Below are 17,509 nucleotides of genomic sequence, written 5' to 3'. Positions count from 1 at the left end.
GTCAAAGGAATAGCCATGATTACCCGCATGGGCCCCAGCTATACCTGCCTTTTTGTTGGCTAAGTGAAACAATCCATGCTACAAGCTTACACAGACAAGACACGTCAACTCTTCCTCCACTAATTTATTTGATCCATTTTCCTTGATCTCTCTGTCTTCATCTTGAGAGTAAAAAAACTCGACAGACACCTTCTACAAACCCACTAACTCCCACAGTTTCTTCAACTACACGTCTTCCCACCCTGTCCCCTGGAAGGATTCCATTCCATTTTCTCAATTCCTCTTCTCTGTTGCATCTGCACCCAGATTGAAGACTTCCCTGCCAGATCATCAAAGATGTCCTCCTTCAAACAATGTGGCTTTACTCTACCACCATCAACCTGGCCCTCACCCACAAAAACTCCCACGAGCAAAAAGGACAAGATTCCTCTTGTCCTTACCCACTACCCCACCAGCTTCCGCATCCAACAAATGCTCCTCCGCCACCTAATACACAATTCCACCATGAGATAGATAATCCCTTTCTTCCCTTCTCCACCTTCTGCAGGGACCTCTCCCTGCATGACTCCCTTGTCCACTCCTCTCTCCCCACCAATCATCCCCTTGGTACCTACCTCTGTGACTGCAGGAGATGCTCCACTTGCACCCACACCTCCTCCCTCCACCACCATTTGAGGCCCCAAACAGTCTTTCCAAGTGAAGCAGCATTTCACTTGTGAATCTGAAGGGCTAATCTACTGCATTCCGTGCTCCTATTGTGGTCCACTCTACATTGGAGACTGAGTGCAAACTGGGAGATTGTTTTGTTGAGCACCTCGGCTCTGTCCAGCACAGAGGTGGGGATCTCCCAGCGACCACCCATTTCAATTCTCAATCCCATTCCCTTGCTGAAATATCTGTCCATGGTCTCATTTACTGCTAGACTGAGACCACCCATAAATTAAAGGAACAACACCTCCAACCGGATGCCTTAAATACAGCAGAACCCTGATATAACGTGACCTGATTTAACACGAACCTGGATATAATGTGATCAGCCAGTGGACCCCTTTTTTTCCTCTTTCCGGAATTGAAATTGTTTTCACATCAGAATGGGACACACCATGAGAAGACGAAAATCTTTTTCACACACTTGACGTGATCAAGTTGCACGTGACCTCTGCATACCTGAATCAACACTTCGTGGCTTGAAATCTCAGGAAGATAAGTTAAGCGCGTCACTTTGGAAAGTTTAGGAAGAGGCAGGACTAAAGGCCAAATGCATGAAGACAGCCAAAAATGCATGAAGTCGATGATTCCCTGTATGAGTGGTTCGTTCAAGCATGCTCAGAAACCTATTTCCAAGCCTATTCTCAAAGCTCAAGCAGAAAAGTTTGACCAGCTGATCAACGGAGAAACCTCACAGTTGAAAGCTAGTAATGGATGGCTTGACTGGTTTAAACGCCATCCCAGGATTTCTCAAGTGTTAGTGTCTGGAGAAATTCACTCAGCCGACAGTGCCACTGTCGGCAAATACCTGGCAGAACTAAAAACTCTCTTAGAAGAAGGTGGCTGCGTCAAAAAACAAGCATACAACTGTGACAAAACAGGCCTCTGCTACAAAATGATCCCAGACTGCACGCTATCCAGCAAAGATGATGCCCATTGATGTGAGGGATTCAAACAATGCAAAGATCACGTGACTTTGTTGTTTTGTGTTCACAAGACTGGAACACAAGTTAAAATTGCTCATGATTGGAAAATTTCACTCGCTCTGCTGTTTCCACCATGTCAACATGAAGTCTTTATCATTCGAGTACACGCATAGCAGCAATGTTTGTCATCTTTGAGGACTGGTTTTACATAGCTTTTGTCCCTACTGTCCACGCTCAAAGGCATAAGCAAAAGCTAGAACTCAAAGCTCTTCTTTTGCTTGACAACTGTCCCCCCCCACAACCACCAGCTGCCAACCAATTAAGCTGCCACAGAAAGATCCGAGTTTCTTACTTCCCAAAGAATACTACATCCAAGATCCAGCCCTTCAATCAGCGGATCATCTCCGTGTTCAAGCAGAAATACAGGCGTGAATTCATTTGTAGAATTGTAGACGAATCAACAACACTGGAAGACTACCTGAAAATCATGACTGTTAAAGAAGTTTGCCACTTAGGTGGGAAGGGCTGGATGTGTGTGGAAAAATGCTGGGAGAAGAGTCTGGGGTCCAGCCTTTTCATTAGGACAATCCACCAAGGAAGACGAAGAAGATGAGCAAGAATTCCAAGGCTTCGCAGATGAAGAAGTGAATGAGGCGCAGAGAGGATTTTCACCAGTGGTTCTCTGCCAATGATGAACGCCCGACATACGGACTCCGAGATCTTCCATAACGTTGCTATAGTACCGGTTCCCGAACCACAGGTGGATGACAATGAGGAGCCCCCACCCCCGAAAGTGTCTGAAGCCATTGAGTACATCGAGGCCAGCCCACTGTGGTGATTCTTGGTATTGCATGCTTGTATGTAGAATGTAGTTGTTTGTAGTTGCTCGTTGCTAGATGGTTTAGAGCACACATGTCAAACTCTGGCCCGCGGGCCAAATTTGGCCTGCGATATAATTATATTTGGCCCGCAAGATCATTTCAAAAATGTATTAGAGGTGGCCCGCTGGCCGCCGCGCCAGTATAGCGCATGCACAGTAATACAACAAATCCCAGAATGCATTGGCGTCAGCCCGCTAATCACCCCCACCTCCTCTGTTTACGTTGCAGGGTCTCACCGTGGACTCTGGTTTTGGGGCCTGGCCGGTGTCAGGGGAAGCCAAGGCCGCTTCCCAGCACCTGGAACCGGAGGCCTCGGGCCTGACCTCGCCAGGACCGTTGCCCACTCCCCCTCCCTGCCGCAGGCCGACCCGCGACTCACGATGACGGGGCCGCTGATCCGCCGAGATGCCGCCCTGCAGCGAGAGCCGATGCCCCCGCACTGTCGTTGTCCAACCCGATCGCCCGCAAACCCCGCCCTTCCGCACACAGGCCTGAGTAAGGATTATGAACTTGAATCTCACGATAAAACGATATTCCAATAGTTTCATGTCACAGTGATCAATATATTCCTGGTTAAAAATGGTCCTGCACCTGGATACAAGCTCATTAGGCATCAAACTTGAAAAGTGTGTAAATCAAAGGATATCTGTACCAATGGAAAAAGGGCATGGCAAATAACCCTGCTAGAGTTCATGCCCACAATCAGTCACCCATTTGATTGTTTCAGGAATCATGTTATTCTCCCACATTCTCAATAGCCCCTGGATTTTACTATTCGACAGCACACTAGCCACATTTGACAAATCCTCTATAGAGAAATATTATTTATTGAATATTTTATTTCTCATTTGTTAATGCTTCTGGAAAGAGTTTATCCAAAACTATTATTAAACATTTATTTTAATAAGAAAAAGTTTAACATTACACAAGTTGAAAGAAGAGAAAACATGCAGATGTTGTTGAAAATTTTCAATAAATATTTAGTTCGGCCCTCGACTTAGTCCAAGTTTTTAATTTTGGCCCTCCGTGAATTTGAGTTTGACACCCCTGGTTTAGAGGATCGACGCTATAGGCTGACTAGCGGGAAGTAGCCCACTTGATTGCACATAAGTGTTACTGTGCACTGCACCCAGCTCAGATTGGGACTAGCCTCGTAGATGGTCAACACTGCCACGTTTTGCTAATAAAAGCCTATGTTATTTGCATAACTCCTGTCTCATGAGTTATTGACTGCGGTTCACCATGTTGGCTGGAGACCCAGGATGTGGCCCACATCCAACTCAGAAGCTTTCTGGATTTCGCTCGCCACCAACGACCTGCTGCGTTCAGGCAGCGAACACTCGATTGCTTTTTTAAGAAATAAAATGATGATTGTAAGAAATAAAAGAGATGATTGCAAATATAGGTATTGTACATGTGTTCTTCATTTTTTTTTAAAACGCTGTTTCTGTGACCCCAATTTAGCACAACCCCACTTTCTTTGCGATCCTATTTTCTGGACCCAAACCATCAGGTTATAATGGGGTTCCACAGTACCGACTTCTCTGGCTTTCATTAAAATCCCCCCCCTTACTTCTTTTCCCGGTGCCTTCACCAGTTCTGTCTCTCCCTTTTCCCTGTCTCCTTTCCCACAGACAGAACCAATTCTCACCTCTCCCTTATCATATCCAATTCACACCTTTTGTTGGTCTGGATTCCTCCCCCAGCCGGTATTGTCTGTATTCTGAGATTTCTTGTTTTTTGCTCATTATGCCTATTCCATGAAGAAGGGCTCAGGCCCAAAATGTCACAATATATCTTTGCCTCTTATGGATGCTGAAAGTCCGGCTGAATTCCTCCAGTATTTCGATGTATTTCTACTACAATCGCAGCGTCTGCAGATTTTAATGTTTCACTCTTCTCCAGAGAGCAACCAAAACTGCCAGTATCTCAACCTCTACTTGGCTGAAGTTCCCTTCATCATTTCCTGCAATCCATACAATTATGGTTAGTTCCAATGTCAGTCAATCCTCCAAGCTACAGGACATGTCTGATCAAATCAGTTATAGACACAATTGTCTTAGTTCACAGTGATGGATCCCATGACTTGAACAACCATTGGCATCCAGGTGCTATGGCCATCTGATATACATATTTCTTGTCCTTTATTTCTATTCAAAGGACCATCCTTCTTGATGGGTATGGTAAATGTTGGGCAGAAGGTGCATTCTACCATGTGTGGTGCATGCATGATACATCCTTTTTAACTTCCATACTTGCTGCTAACAAGTATGAGGTTATCATAAGATAAAGGAACAGAAGCAGACCACCAGGCCCATCAAGTCTGTTCCGTGACACTACACTAAGATGAACTATGCTCACACCTAGTTGCAATTACCAGCCTTTTCCCCATATTCCTTGGTATTCGTACTAATGAGATACTTAGCCATTTCCTGTTTAAACACTCCCAGTGATCTGGCCTCCACTGTTTGTGCAGCAGTGTGTTCCACAGATCCACGACCCTCTGTCTAAAGATGTTCTTCCTCCTCTCTGTTTTCATTGAATCATTTCTAATTATAAGACCATGACCCCTTGTCCTTGACTTGCCCATCAAGGGAAACATCTTATCTGCATCCACTCTGTCAAAACCTTTCAATATTCGAAATGTCTCTATGAGATCCCCCCTCATTCTTCGATACTCCAACAAATACAATCCAAGAGCTGCCAAATGCTCCTCATATGTCAGCCCCTGCATTCCAGGAATCATTCTGCTAAATCTCCTCTGCACTCTCTCCAATGACATCACATCTTTTCTAAGATAGGGGGCCCAAACCTGTACTCAGTACTCTAAATGGGGTCTCATCAGTGCCCCATAGAGCCTCATTAACACCTCTCTACTCTTATACACTATACCTCTCAAAATGAATGCTAGCATCGCATTCACCTTCTTCACTACCAATCCCACCTGAGTGTTAACTTTTAGATTACTCTGCATGAGGATGCCCAGGTCTCTTTGCACCTCCAAGCATTGGATTTTTCCCTATCCAGATAGTTCTCTGCCTGTTTATTTCCACTGCCAAAATGTAGAACCGAACACTTCTCAACATTGTACTTCATCTGCCATAGTTTTGCCCAGTCTCCCAATCTGTCTATATCCCTCTGCAACTTTACAGAGTCTTCAACAGTTCCTGCTCCGCCACCTATCTTAGTATCATCTGCAAATCTGGCCATAAAACTATTCATTCTACAATCCAAATCATTACAATAAATTGGAAACAGCAGCGGCCCCAAGACGGACCCCTGTGGAACACCGCTTGTTATAGGCAGCCATCCTGAATGGGATCCCTTAATTACTATTGATTTCTGGAAGATTGTCACCAATGGATCTACAATCTCCAAAGCCACCTCTTTCAAAACCCGCGGGTGTACCTCGTCCGGTCCAGGAGATTTATCTATCTTTAATCCATTCAATTTACCTAGCACAATTTCTCTAGTAATCTTAACTGTACCAACTCTACTCCCTGAAGCCTGTCTGTCAGAGATATTTACTAATGTCTTCCACAGTGAATACTGACGTAAAATATTGGATTTACTTCTCCTGCCATATCTTTGTAACCCATTATAATTTCCCCAGCATCGTTTTCTAACGGTCCTATGTCAACACGCGTCTTCCTTTTATTTTTTTATATATTTAAAAATCTCTTCGTATTTTTTAATATTGTTTGCCAATCTCCTTTCACAACTCATTTTTTCTTTCCTTATGACTTTCTTTATCTCTTTCTAAAGATTTTTTAAAGGAATCCCAGTGCTCTGATTTCCCACTAGTTTTAGCTTCATTGTATGTGTGTCCTCACCTTTGCTTTTATCTTGGCCTTCACTTCTTTTGTTAGCCACATTGGTACCATCTTTCCTTTGACTAATTTCCCTTTCCTAGGAATATATCTATCCTGCATGCCTTTTATTATTTGCAAAAATGTCTTCCATCCTCCTCTGTTCCTCCGACTAGTTTGCTTTTCCAGTCGACCTGAGCCAGTTCTTTCCTCCCATACTTACCATAATTTCCATTATTCCTCTGAAAAATTGATACATTGATAACATTTTTTCCTTTTCAAATTTGAACATGAATTCAACCATGTTAATGGTCACTGCTTCCGAGAGGTTCTCAGACCTTAAACTCTCTTACGATCTCAGTTTCATTGCACATGATCAGTCAAGAACTGCAGATCCCCTGGTTGTCTTCTCAACAAGCTGTTCAAAAAATCCATCACTTAGGTTTTCTACAAACTCACTCTACTGCGATCCAGTAAATTCCAGTCCTTCCCAATCCCCTGTCATGTTGAAATCTCTTATATTTATTTTGATATTATCTTTGCAACATGCCCTTTATATCTCATAGTCCACTTCCTAGCTGGTGTTTGCTAATATAATCTTGTCATTTCTTAACTCAACCCAGACTGATTCTACCTCTTTAGACCCTATGTCTCCTCTTTCTATTGATTTAATGTCATTACTTATCATCAGAGCTACCCCTCCACCTCTACTCTCCTGCCTATCTTTCCGATAGACTGTGTATCATCAGATATTGAGCTCCCAATCGCACGCCTCATTGAGCCATATTTCAGTAATGTTCACAATGTCATACCTTTTTAGTTGAATCTGAGCAACCAAGTCATCTACTTTGTTTCTGAAGCTACATGCATTTAAGTAGTGCCCGTAAGCCCATTATCGATGTTGTTTGTGCTGTATTCCTGTTGAACATCTCTCCTGTCTGCTCACCTGCCTTTGTTTTATGTCGTTAGTGACCACCTCTTTACTATTAATTCCTTCCTATGTTGCAACTTCCTGTCTCGCTGCTTTCCTATTCTCTTTGCTCTCATTTTGATTTCCCTCCCCCCTGCAAAGCTAGTTTAAACCTTCCACAACCTTCTTGTAAACCCTCCTGCCAGGATATAGCTCTCTTTCCAATTTAGGTGCAGCCCATCCTTTTTATAGAGGTCTGACCTTTCCCAGAAGCAATCCCAATGATCTAGAAATCTGAAGCCCTGCCCCCTACACCAACTCCACACATTCATCTGCCATAACTTCCTATTTGTACCATCTAGTGTGTGGCACAGGCACCAATCCAGAGATTACCACCCTCGAGGTCCTATCTTTTAACTTTCTACCTAACTTCCTATATTCCCTCTTGAGGGCCTCATCTCTACCTCTATTTATGTCATTGGTTCCCATGTGGACCATAACATCTGGCTGCTCTCCTTCCCTTTCCAGAATGCTGCTGAGACAATTTGAGACATCCCTGACCCTGGCACCTGGGAGGCAACATACCATCTTGGAATCTCTTTGGATTCCAGCAAACTTCCTGTCTGCCCTCCTAACCAAAGAGCCCTCCTCTTCTCAGCCCTTCCCTTCTGAGCCAGAGACTTGACACCTTGACTTGTCCCTGGTAGATTGTCCCCACCAGCAGTATCCAAAATAGCATACATATTGGTGGTAGGAACGTCCACAGGGGTACTCTGCATTACTGGTCCCTTCCTTTTACCTCCCCTGACAGTCACCCATGTTTCAGCATCCTGCCTATTTGGGGTGACTATCTCTCTGTAATTCCCCTCTGTGACTGCCTCGGCCTCCTGAATAACCCGCAGTTCATCCAGTTCCAGCTTCAGTTGCCGAACTCAGTCTGTAGGGAGGCGAAGCAAAGTGCACTTCCTGCAAGTGTGGTTGTCTGGGACTGATCCATTGACTGAAATAATGAAAACCAGTACATTTTCATGTCTGATTCACAGGATGACAGCCAGTCCTGAAGTATCCATCTTTGAAGCAGTGCATGTGATTAAGTTGCTGCAACATACTAACCTTAATGCTTTTGCCACCTTATTGATTATTGTCTGCCTATTGCTGCAAAGTGACTCCCAAAATCCATACTTCCAGGGTCTTATTGTGGAGTCATATTTTTTGAGGAATGGTATCACACAGCAGGATCATATTGGTGGAGGAGATTTGTCCCCTCACATGCTTACATAATGGAAATAAAAAAGAGGGAATTTCATGACACGTTGACAAAATTAAATTCTGATTCAGAGGGCTTGGGAGCAGATCATATCTCTGTTGATGTTGTAAAATAGCAGTGAGGAACTTCAGCCACAATCTTGCTGCCCACATTTAGAAGTGTACATCAGAGGCTCTAATACCAGAACATCTTCAATACAAGAGACAAATCAAACAGCATTTACTACAAAAACACCTTCATGATGTCTGCAGCAGTGAAGATTAGTGCTGGAATCCTCCACTGTCTCACCCATTCAGGAAAAAAAAAGACCTTTTCCAACAATATTAAAGCCTTGAACTCCATCAGGCAGGAGATACTATGGAGCACCCTTCTTGAATTTGGCTGCCCATAGAAGTTTGCTTCAGGATGGTATGCAAGCCATGATCTTAACCAATGGGTTCTGACGAGGCCCAATTTCAGTGCATACTGGTATCAGGCAAGTCTCAGTTGTTGGCACGATGTTTTTCTCAATTTTTCACATCACAGTGCTTTAGCTCACCTTCAACCAATCTCTCGTTGGAGTCAAAATATTCAGACTACAATACTCTTGAACCAGGGCCACTACAAACTCATTCAGAGGCCAAGCACCAACAACTAATTATCCTCATCAATTGACTTCAAAGACCCCTCTTTACAAAATAGCCTATAGTGTATTTGTGTACGGACTCCCCATATCCCCTAATTCCTCTATCATGTAAAAATAAGTGAGGCATGTAATAATGATAAGGCAGTAGTCATGGGGGACTTTAACTTCCACATGATTGGGAAAATCAAGTTGGTCGTGGGAGTCTAGAAGAGGACTTCATAGAATGCATCCGCGATAACTTTCTTGAGCAGCATGTTAAGGAACCCACAAGAGAAAATGCTCTCCTGGATCTAGTGTTGTGCAATGAGATAGGTAGAGTAAATGATGTAATAGTCAGAGACCATCTGGGAAATAGCGATCATAGTATGATTGAATTTCTCATTCACATGGAAGGGGAAATAGTTAGATCTAAAACTAAAAATTTTATAAATATATAAAATGGAAGAGAGTGGCCAGAGTTAACATAGGACCCTTGGAGGATGAGAAAGGAAAACTGGAGGCAAAAAATGAGGAAATGGCCGAGGCATTAAACAAATATTTTGTGTCAGTCTTCACGGTGGAAGACACGTCCAGCATGCCCAAGTGCGGAGTTAAGGATGCGAATGTTGGGGAAGGCCTTGATAAAATAGTTGTTACAAAGGAAGTAGTGATGGAGAAACTAATGGGACTAAAGCCAGACAAATCATCTGGTCCTGATGATATGCATCCAAGGGTTCTGAAGGAAATGGCAGAAGTTATAGTTGATGCATTGGTGGTCATATACCAAAATTCCTTGGATTTTGGGCAGGTCCCGGCAGACTGGAAGACAGAAAATGCCACGCCACTTTTTAAGAAGGGATGTAGGCAGAAGACTGGAAATTATCGGCCAATTAGCTTGACGTTTGTAGTTGGAAAAATGCTTGAAGCCATCATTAATGATGAAATAGCGAAACCTTTGGAACGTAAGGGATCAATCAGGCAGACGCAGCATGGTTTTAGAAAGGGAAGATCTTGTTTGACAAACTTGTTAGGATTCTTTGAGGATACAATGGGTGCGGTGGATAGAGGGGAACAGGTTGATGTTGTATATTTGGATTTCCAGAAACCGTTTGATAAGGTGCCGCGCAAGAGACTTATCAGTAAGTTACAGGAAAGTGGAGTCCGGGGAAGTCTATTGGCCTGGATTGAAAATTGGTTGTCTGACAGGAGGCAGAGAGTCGGGATAAATGGGAGTTTTTCAGGTTGGCAGAGACTGGTAAGTGGGGTGCTGCAGGGGTCAGTGTTAGGCCCACAACTGATCATCATTTACATTGATGACTTGGAGGAGGGGACAAAATGTGGTGTAGCCAAGTTTGCGGATGACACCAAATTGAGTGGAAGAGCAAATTGTAATGAGGATGTGGAGAGTTTGCAGAGGGATATAGTTAAGCTGGATGAGTGGGCAAAGGTCTGGCAGATGGAGTACAATGTTAGTAAGTGTGAAGTTATCCACTTTGGCAAGAAAAATAAAAGAGCTGAATATTATTTAAAGGGTGAAAAACTACAGCATGCTGTTGTGCAGAGGGACTTGGGAGTGCTTATGCATGAATCGCAAAAAGTTAGGTTGCAGATGCAGTAGGTTATTAAGAAGGCAAATGGAATGTTGGCCTTTATCGCTAGAGGAATTGAATTCAGGAGTAGGGAGGTAATGTTCCAACTGTATAAGGTACTGGTGAGACCGCACCTGGAATACTGTGTCCAGTTCTGGTCTCCATATTTGAGGAAGGATATACTGGCTTTGGAGACGGTCCAGAGGAGGTTTACTAGGTTGATCCCTGGGATGAAGGGGTTGACTTATGATGAAAGATTAAATCATCGAGGATTGTATTCGCTCGAGTTCAGAAGAATGAGAGGAGATCTTATAGAAACATATAGGATTATGAAGGGTATGAATAGGATAGATGTAGGAAGGTTTTTTGAGCTGGCCGGGGAAACTAAAACGAGAGGACACAGTCTCAAGATTCGGGGGAGTAGATTTAGGACAGAGATGAGGAAAAATAGTTTTTCCCAGAGAGTAGTGAATGTTTGGAATTCTCTAACCAGGGAAGTGGTTGAGGCTGCTTCATTAAACATATTTAAAATTCGGTTAGGTAAATTTTTTACACGATAGAGGAATTAGGGGATATGGGGAGAAGGCAGGTAGGTGGAGTGAGGTCATAAATTAGATCAGCCATGATTGTATTGAATGGCGGAGCAGGCTCGATGGGCCATTTTTGGCCTACTCCTGTTCCTACTTCCTATGTTCCTATGTTCCTATGACTCAATTGCACATACCTGAGGCAGACCCAAATACAACAACAGGTCTGAACTCAAGAGCCATTCCACTTTGATGCAAGGAAGAAGTTGTGGATTTTGAACCCAACATTAACCAGAAAAGTGGACGTACAATAGAGGTGTCATTCAATGTAAGGTTGTAGGCCAAATTCCATTCCTTGTTGTTCCATAATCTTCGATGAAGCATCACCTGCAAGTGTGTGAATAGCAAATTCTCAAGATTACAAATTTAAGAGTTCAAAGACATATTCTGATAGAAATCACAACATAACTGGTGGTTTGCTTTTATTGTCAGTAAGTTCTTTGGAAGGCTTTTTTTTATAAATGTTACTCATTTAGATATACAGGCCATTTTGGCCCACAAGTCCATGCTGCTTAATTTACACCCCGTTAAACTACACCTTTGGTATGTTTTGAATGGTGGGAGGAAACCGGAGCCCCTGGAGAAAATCCACACAGACACGGGGAGAATGTACAAACTCCTTACACAGGATTTGAACCCCAGTCCAGATTGCTGGCGCTGAAAATGCATTGCGCTTACCTCTACATCAACCGTAAAAAAAGCAAAATGGTGAACAAGAAAAAAATGAAGTGGAGGATTATTTTATCTTCCACATTTTTAACTTTGAAACATGTCCAAAGATCACAACATGGTTTGTAGGAAAGTAACCAGTGCTTTCTAAACAAACCACCATTTTTTGTCTTTACAAATATGAAAGGTTCTTTGACAATATCCTTTTTGATCAATGTTAGTTGCAAATTTTAATCAGCTAAATACAAGTTACTGATGTGACAAGAGGTCCACTTGTTATAAAGTGCAAACTTGTGGAAGGTTCCAAAACTACTAAATTTTGAGAAATACAATTTGTCTTTAATAAATCTCTACTCTTGCATCTACATAAATGCAAAAGCTCAAGAGTTTTAAATTATGGTCTTGACTTTTGAATAACTTAACTATCATTATCCAATTACTCCTTAAGTGTTTGCTAGCACAAAGTGGGTATTATTCAGTTTCAGAACAGTTTATACACAAAGGATGAAACTAAGATTTGTGGTCTGATCCCAGCTGCTTCTACTTGGACCTTTCAATGTTCATGGGTTCCTTAAGGACTTTGTGATCGTACCACCTCTAGTTCTACACATTCATATGTTGCTTTCCTCTGATAATCTCTAACCATTGATCTACATCCTCCTTCCAGGGACATCTACACCAAATTCTCCATCATTTGGAAAGTTTAATATCACCATCATAATGAATCTCTTTTACTTTTAGAGATACAGCATGTAAACAGGCCTTTCTGGCCCATAAGTACGTGTCACCCAATTACACCCATATGACCAACTAACCTACCAACCCCATATGTCTTCTGGAGACTGGAAGGAAACTGGAGCACCCAGAGGAAACCCATGCAGACACAAGGAGAATATACAAACTCCTCACAGGCAATGCCAGGTTTGAACCCCAGTCGCTGGTGCTGTAAAAGGCACTGTACCGCTGAAACCACTACACTAACCGTGTTACCCTTCATCCCTGAAAAACTTGTCCTGTGGAAATATTTTTTAATTTGACAATAAAAGTTCTTTTTTTTTTAAAATCACCTTTCGCATTGCTTGCTAGCTTTTAAGGCAATTGTTTATAGTTTACACATGCATTGTTTTCTTTTGTGTGGCAAATTACAGTTAAATTTTTGTTTTCTTCTTCATAAAACTATATTCTCAACTCAGCATTCTTGGTTTATTTCAACTGAGTTATCAAGTCCTCTTGTGACTGTGATGTACCTTCAGTTACATGGGTTTAAAAGCTCCCTACTGCACTACTCAACCTACCTGGGATAATAATAAGACCACAATCCACTTATCACTCCTGAAATGTAAACCTTTGTTTTATATACAGTAACTGCAACCATGTTTTTGGTCTACTTGTTCTTCATTAAAAAAAGAAAGAAAACTATTTGATGATTACCACCCTCATAGCCTTGGTTAGACTTCAGTGCTAAAATCTATCCAAAGCACATTTCTAATGAGATTATTACCATTTCATACAAGATTTCATAAAACTTTATTTTTTTAAAAATCTATTTACATTAAAAGCAGCCAGATTATCTGTTGAATACTGAGTGGCTTCAAACCCCCAGCACGCTTCATGATTTTAAGTTTTCAGTTTGCTGTGGCCTGGCATCATGCCATAATAATTTTAACAAGATGAAGAACTAAATGCCAATTAATTAACATTACGAGTTTCAGGTCCCTCCAAATTCAGTCTGATTTTTCAACTCCTGCTAAATCCTATTGCTGTACATTAATAAAAAGGAAAGTGATTGAAATTCTTATTTGCTGCAGCTGAACAGGTACTTCATAAAGAACAAAAACCAACTACAATATAGAAGATAAAATTAAAGAGATAATAAATAAATAAGTACAGATGGACAATAAATATTCAGTTACCAGGGTGCAAGAAAAAAAGTGTCAGTGGTCCTTTTTGTGATGTCGCAGTCCAAGATTAATGTAATGAGGGGAGGTTTGTGTTACACTAGATGTTCTAGCAAAGAATTCAATTGTTTAGCCGATATAATTACAGTCATCGTCATATATCATGAAGATTTTGCAATGGACTATTCAGATATTTATGTCCTAGGGTGCAATATCCAATATCTCATGCAGATGAAAGCATTCCAACAAGATTAAGAGATATCTCTGAATTGTTTCAGCTCATTTCAGCTGGTTGATGTTTTAAATCAATGTGACAATGGAATAATATTCGCTTCACAGGATATTTAATGCCAGATTAGGTTTTTTTAAGTGATGAATTATTAGGTTGCTTAAAAAACAGGAAATAGTAAAATAAAAACTGCTTTAAATTTACACACCTCCATTTGCCCATCAGCTTGACAAGAAATACCATGCGCTCTCTCTGACAACATAATGAGCCTTGCATTCTTGTCCTCAATATAAGCGGTCCTTAGAAGAGGGTAGTAGTTCTGAAAAGCCCAAGCAGAACTCTTATTACAATAGTCCACTTGCAATGTTCCAGAGGAAAAATGTAAATATTAATGTTAAAAGTTTGTAAAACTCCTCATCTCTGAATAGCTTTTCAGATTTCACAGTTTCTCATCGCATGCAAAATCCACACATTAGATCAAAATACAAAGCCGAGGTGATGAAAGTGCAGGAAAATACTCAGCAGGTCAGGCAGCAGGTGTGAAGACAAAAACAGTTTAATGTTTCAAATTCTGTTTTAGTCTTAATCTCTGCTTTCTAGAATCTACAGTATTTATTTTGCTTCTAAAATAAAAAGGGTGGATTGTGGTTGAACTGACCATCTCAGCTCACCCCTAACACTCTATCAGAGCTCCATATTATTCTTGGGGCACTGGAGGTCCAATCATCATTGAGTGCTGGCTGCCATGGTCATTCACAATATGCACTGGTCCATGAGCAGCAACTAGTCCTCAGATGGCAGATCCTGAGATTTTGCCTTGTTCTGGATGGGCCTTTTGCCATTATGTAAATATTGTATTAAGGCATAATTTACTCGATGATTCATGAGCTCAAAATTGAGAAAACATTTGAAATTGATTAAAATAAAAAACACACAGACTACATTTACCTTTTAAATTTGGTGACTGATCCCATGAACTGTTATTTCATAAACTACCTGGTGTCGTGTTGAAGGGCCAGATGTGAAGTGCATCTGGCCCCTCAGCTCAGTACATTGTTGAGTGGAATGTCAGATGTATCAGCATCTGACTTCCAACTGGTTTCTGATTTCTGCATTGCAATGTGCAGACGAAGACTTCAGGGACAAACTGACCAGTTCATCAGCCTTAAGTTATCTACAGAATCACTGGCTGACAAGAGCGCAAGCCAACCCAATGTATCTTTGAATTAACACCCCACCCCACCTCCCAACTCTCAGGTGCCAATGGCATTACTTCGCAGCCACATACTCCACAGTGGGATGCAACAGTGTGGGGGAGGGAAGCTACAGGAAACCAGTAAACCAATACTGTTAGAATGATGACTAGTCTTAAAATGAGATCAGTTGAAGAAGAAATGTTAAGTTTTCAGACATTATAGAGATAAAGTGCCATTATTCCCAATGGCCTTTTCTTGTCCTACACATCTGCTTTTGAAGGTAGACCTGATACATGGAAAGGCTGAGGGGCATTATTAGCATTTACAAATAGAAATGAACTGATAATGTTTGTAGAATTACAATGGTAGGAAAAAAAACAATACAAATCTTACACCAATAGTTGTGTAAATTTTAATAATTTTGTCATAAAAATGTTAATAATTTTCTCCCCCACCCCCAACACCAGTCAATGGGATTTACTGGGATTATTTTGTATTTTTTAAGAAAAGGTTGGACAGGTATATGGATGAGAAGAAGATGGAGGGTTATGGGCATTGTTCAGGGAGGTGGGACTAGAAAGGGGTGTTTGGTTCGGTGCAGACTAGAAGGGCCTAATGGCCTGTTTCCATGCTGTAATTGTTATGTTATGTTATGGGATTGTTGTCTAAAGAGGGCTCACAAAATCAGAGATGACCACTATCACCCCATAAGCAGCAGCATCTTTGAGCTAGTCCCGACAGGAAAGAGATACAAGAGTATCAGAGCCAGAACCAGCAGGCTGAAAAACAGTTTCTTCCCACAGGCATCTGATCTGCTGAATGACTGAATGAACTCCTCCTATTTTTTTGACAACAATTTTTTTTTTTTTAATATTTGCATTCAAGTACCGTGCATATGTATCATTTGTCTATATATGTTATTTCTGTATATGTGTTTGCAGTGTGTTGCACCAAGGACCGGAGAATGCTGTTACGTCACTTGGCACTTGCACAATCAAATGATAAATAAAATTGAACTTGAAAATAATGAACAAAATCCAGACAGAATTCTACAAGAGTTTTCTAACAGTTACAAGAATTCAGAATTAGTCAATGCAAATGGCCCATAATTAAGGGCACTTACTCGGGCCAGGGTATTGTTGTTGTAGGTCTTATACTGTCTCTTCATCATTTGGTAACCATTGCTGTCAGTGAAAATAGTCCTATCCGTCTTCAGATTTGTAGTCATCCTTAAAATCGCTTCCCTGTTCAGGTCCAGTGGCCCAACAATATACTCCTGCTCAATTCTACGGCACAACAGCGATTGGTCAGACCCTTTAGGCACATTGTAGATCCTTGTAACTATTGCATATTGATAATCATTTGCCAGGGCAGAAATCGTGCTGTTTGAAACAAAACGTCAGTTTGTGTTTAACAATCCCATTCTGGACAGATTTTTATTTAATCATCAACTCATTATTGCTGCAAAATGAGAATTTCGAAATAGTAGACAATTCATGAACAGTTGCAAGAATTAACAGCATGAAACCGTGACAGTCAGCTTTTCTCACATCGATGTAGCAAGGGTTTGTTTTAGTCATGAAACGAGGACAAGGAATAGGATTATGGAATGAGGCTGAATTTCAAAATGTGTGGGGGAGAAAAACCAATTCATTCTGTTCTTGGAGTTCTGGATTGATCTTCACTGAATGATAAAAACACATTTTGTGAGCTGTTTATTTGCTGACACATCTCATTCTGAGGTTAAGGACAGTACGGTTGGCGTAGCGGTTCATGCATCGCCTTTACACCGCCAGCGATTGCGACCGGGGTTTGTATCCCACACTGTCTGTTAGCAGTTTGTACATTCCCCCCATGTATGCATGGGTTTTCCCCAGGGCTCCAGTTTCCACCCAGCGTTCAAAGCATTACCAGGGTTGTAGGTTACTGGGATATAAATTGGGCAGCACTGGGCTCATGGGCCGAAATGGCCTGTTACTGCGCTGCATGTCTAAATTAAATCTAAAATTTAAATTTAAAATTCTGCTACCTTGTCCTCAATTGTCTAACTGCCATAGCAAACCCATGGTTTAATCCTAGAGCATTATTGATGCGAAATTTATGATAATTTAAAAAAAAGATTTAAAAATCTTTGTTTATTGTGTGCGAGTCTGGTTGCCCCATTATTGGAAAGATATGGAGATTTAGAAAGGGGGCAGAACAGAGTTACCAGGATGTTGCCTGTATTAAAGGGTTT

At 41.5% G+C, this 17,509-nt stretch overlaps 1 protein-coding gene across 7 annotated transcripts in view; it reads right to left on the bottom strand.

The window, feature by feature from the left end:
- The window catches only part of man2b2 (mannosidase, alpha, class 2B, member 2), a 115,532-nt gene that overhangs the window by 17,093 nt on the left and 80,930 nt on the right, over nucleotides 1–17,509 (bottom strand). For 5 of the 7 annotated variants that reach the window (XR_011353945.1, XM_069925962.1, XM_069925963.1 and 2 more), the window contains 3 exons: nucleotides 16,397–16,655; nucleotides 14,286–14,396; nucleotides 11,419–11,608 (listed from right to left, as the gene is read on the bottom strand). Coding sequence is in view for 5 of the 7 variants with exons in the window: in XM_069925962.1 (XP_069782063.1) it covers nucleotides 11,419–11,608; nucleotides 14,286–14,396; nucleotides 16,397–16,655 (560 nt within the window). In the remaining 2 variants the exon portion in view is untranslated. Of the gene's footprint in view, nucleotides 1–4,272; nucleotides 4,482–11,418; nucleotides 11,609–14,285; nucleotides 14,397–16,396; nucleotides 16,656–17,509 lie in introns of those variants that run through there. The other 2 variants (XM_069925966.1, XR_011353946.1) reach the window with 2 other exon arrangements.

The sequence above is a fragment of the Narcine bancroftii genome, chromosome 3 (genome assembly GCF_036971445.1).
Source record: "Narcine bancroftii isolate sNarBan1 chromosome 3, sNarBan1.hap1, whole genome shotgun sequence".
NCBI classification, from domain to species: Eukaryota; Metazoa; Chordata; class Chondrichthyes; order Torpediniformes; family Narcinidae; genus Narcine; species Narcine bancroftii.
This window is presented reverse-complemented; position numbering and strand designations above follow the sequence as displayed.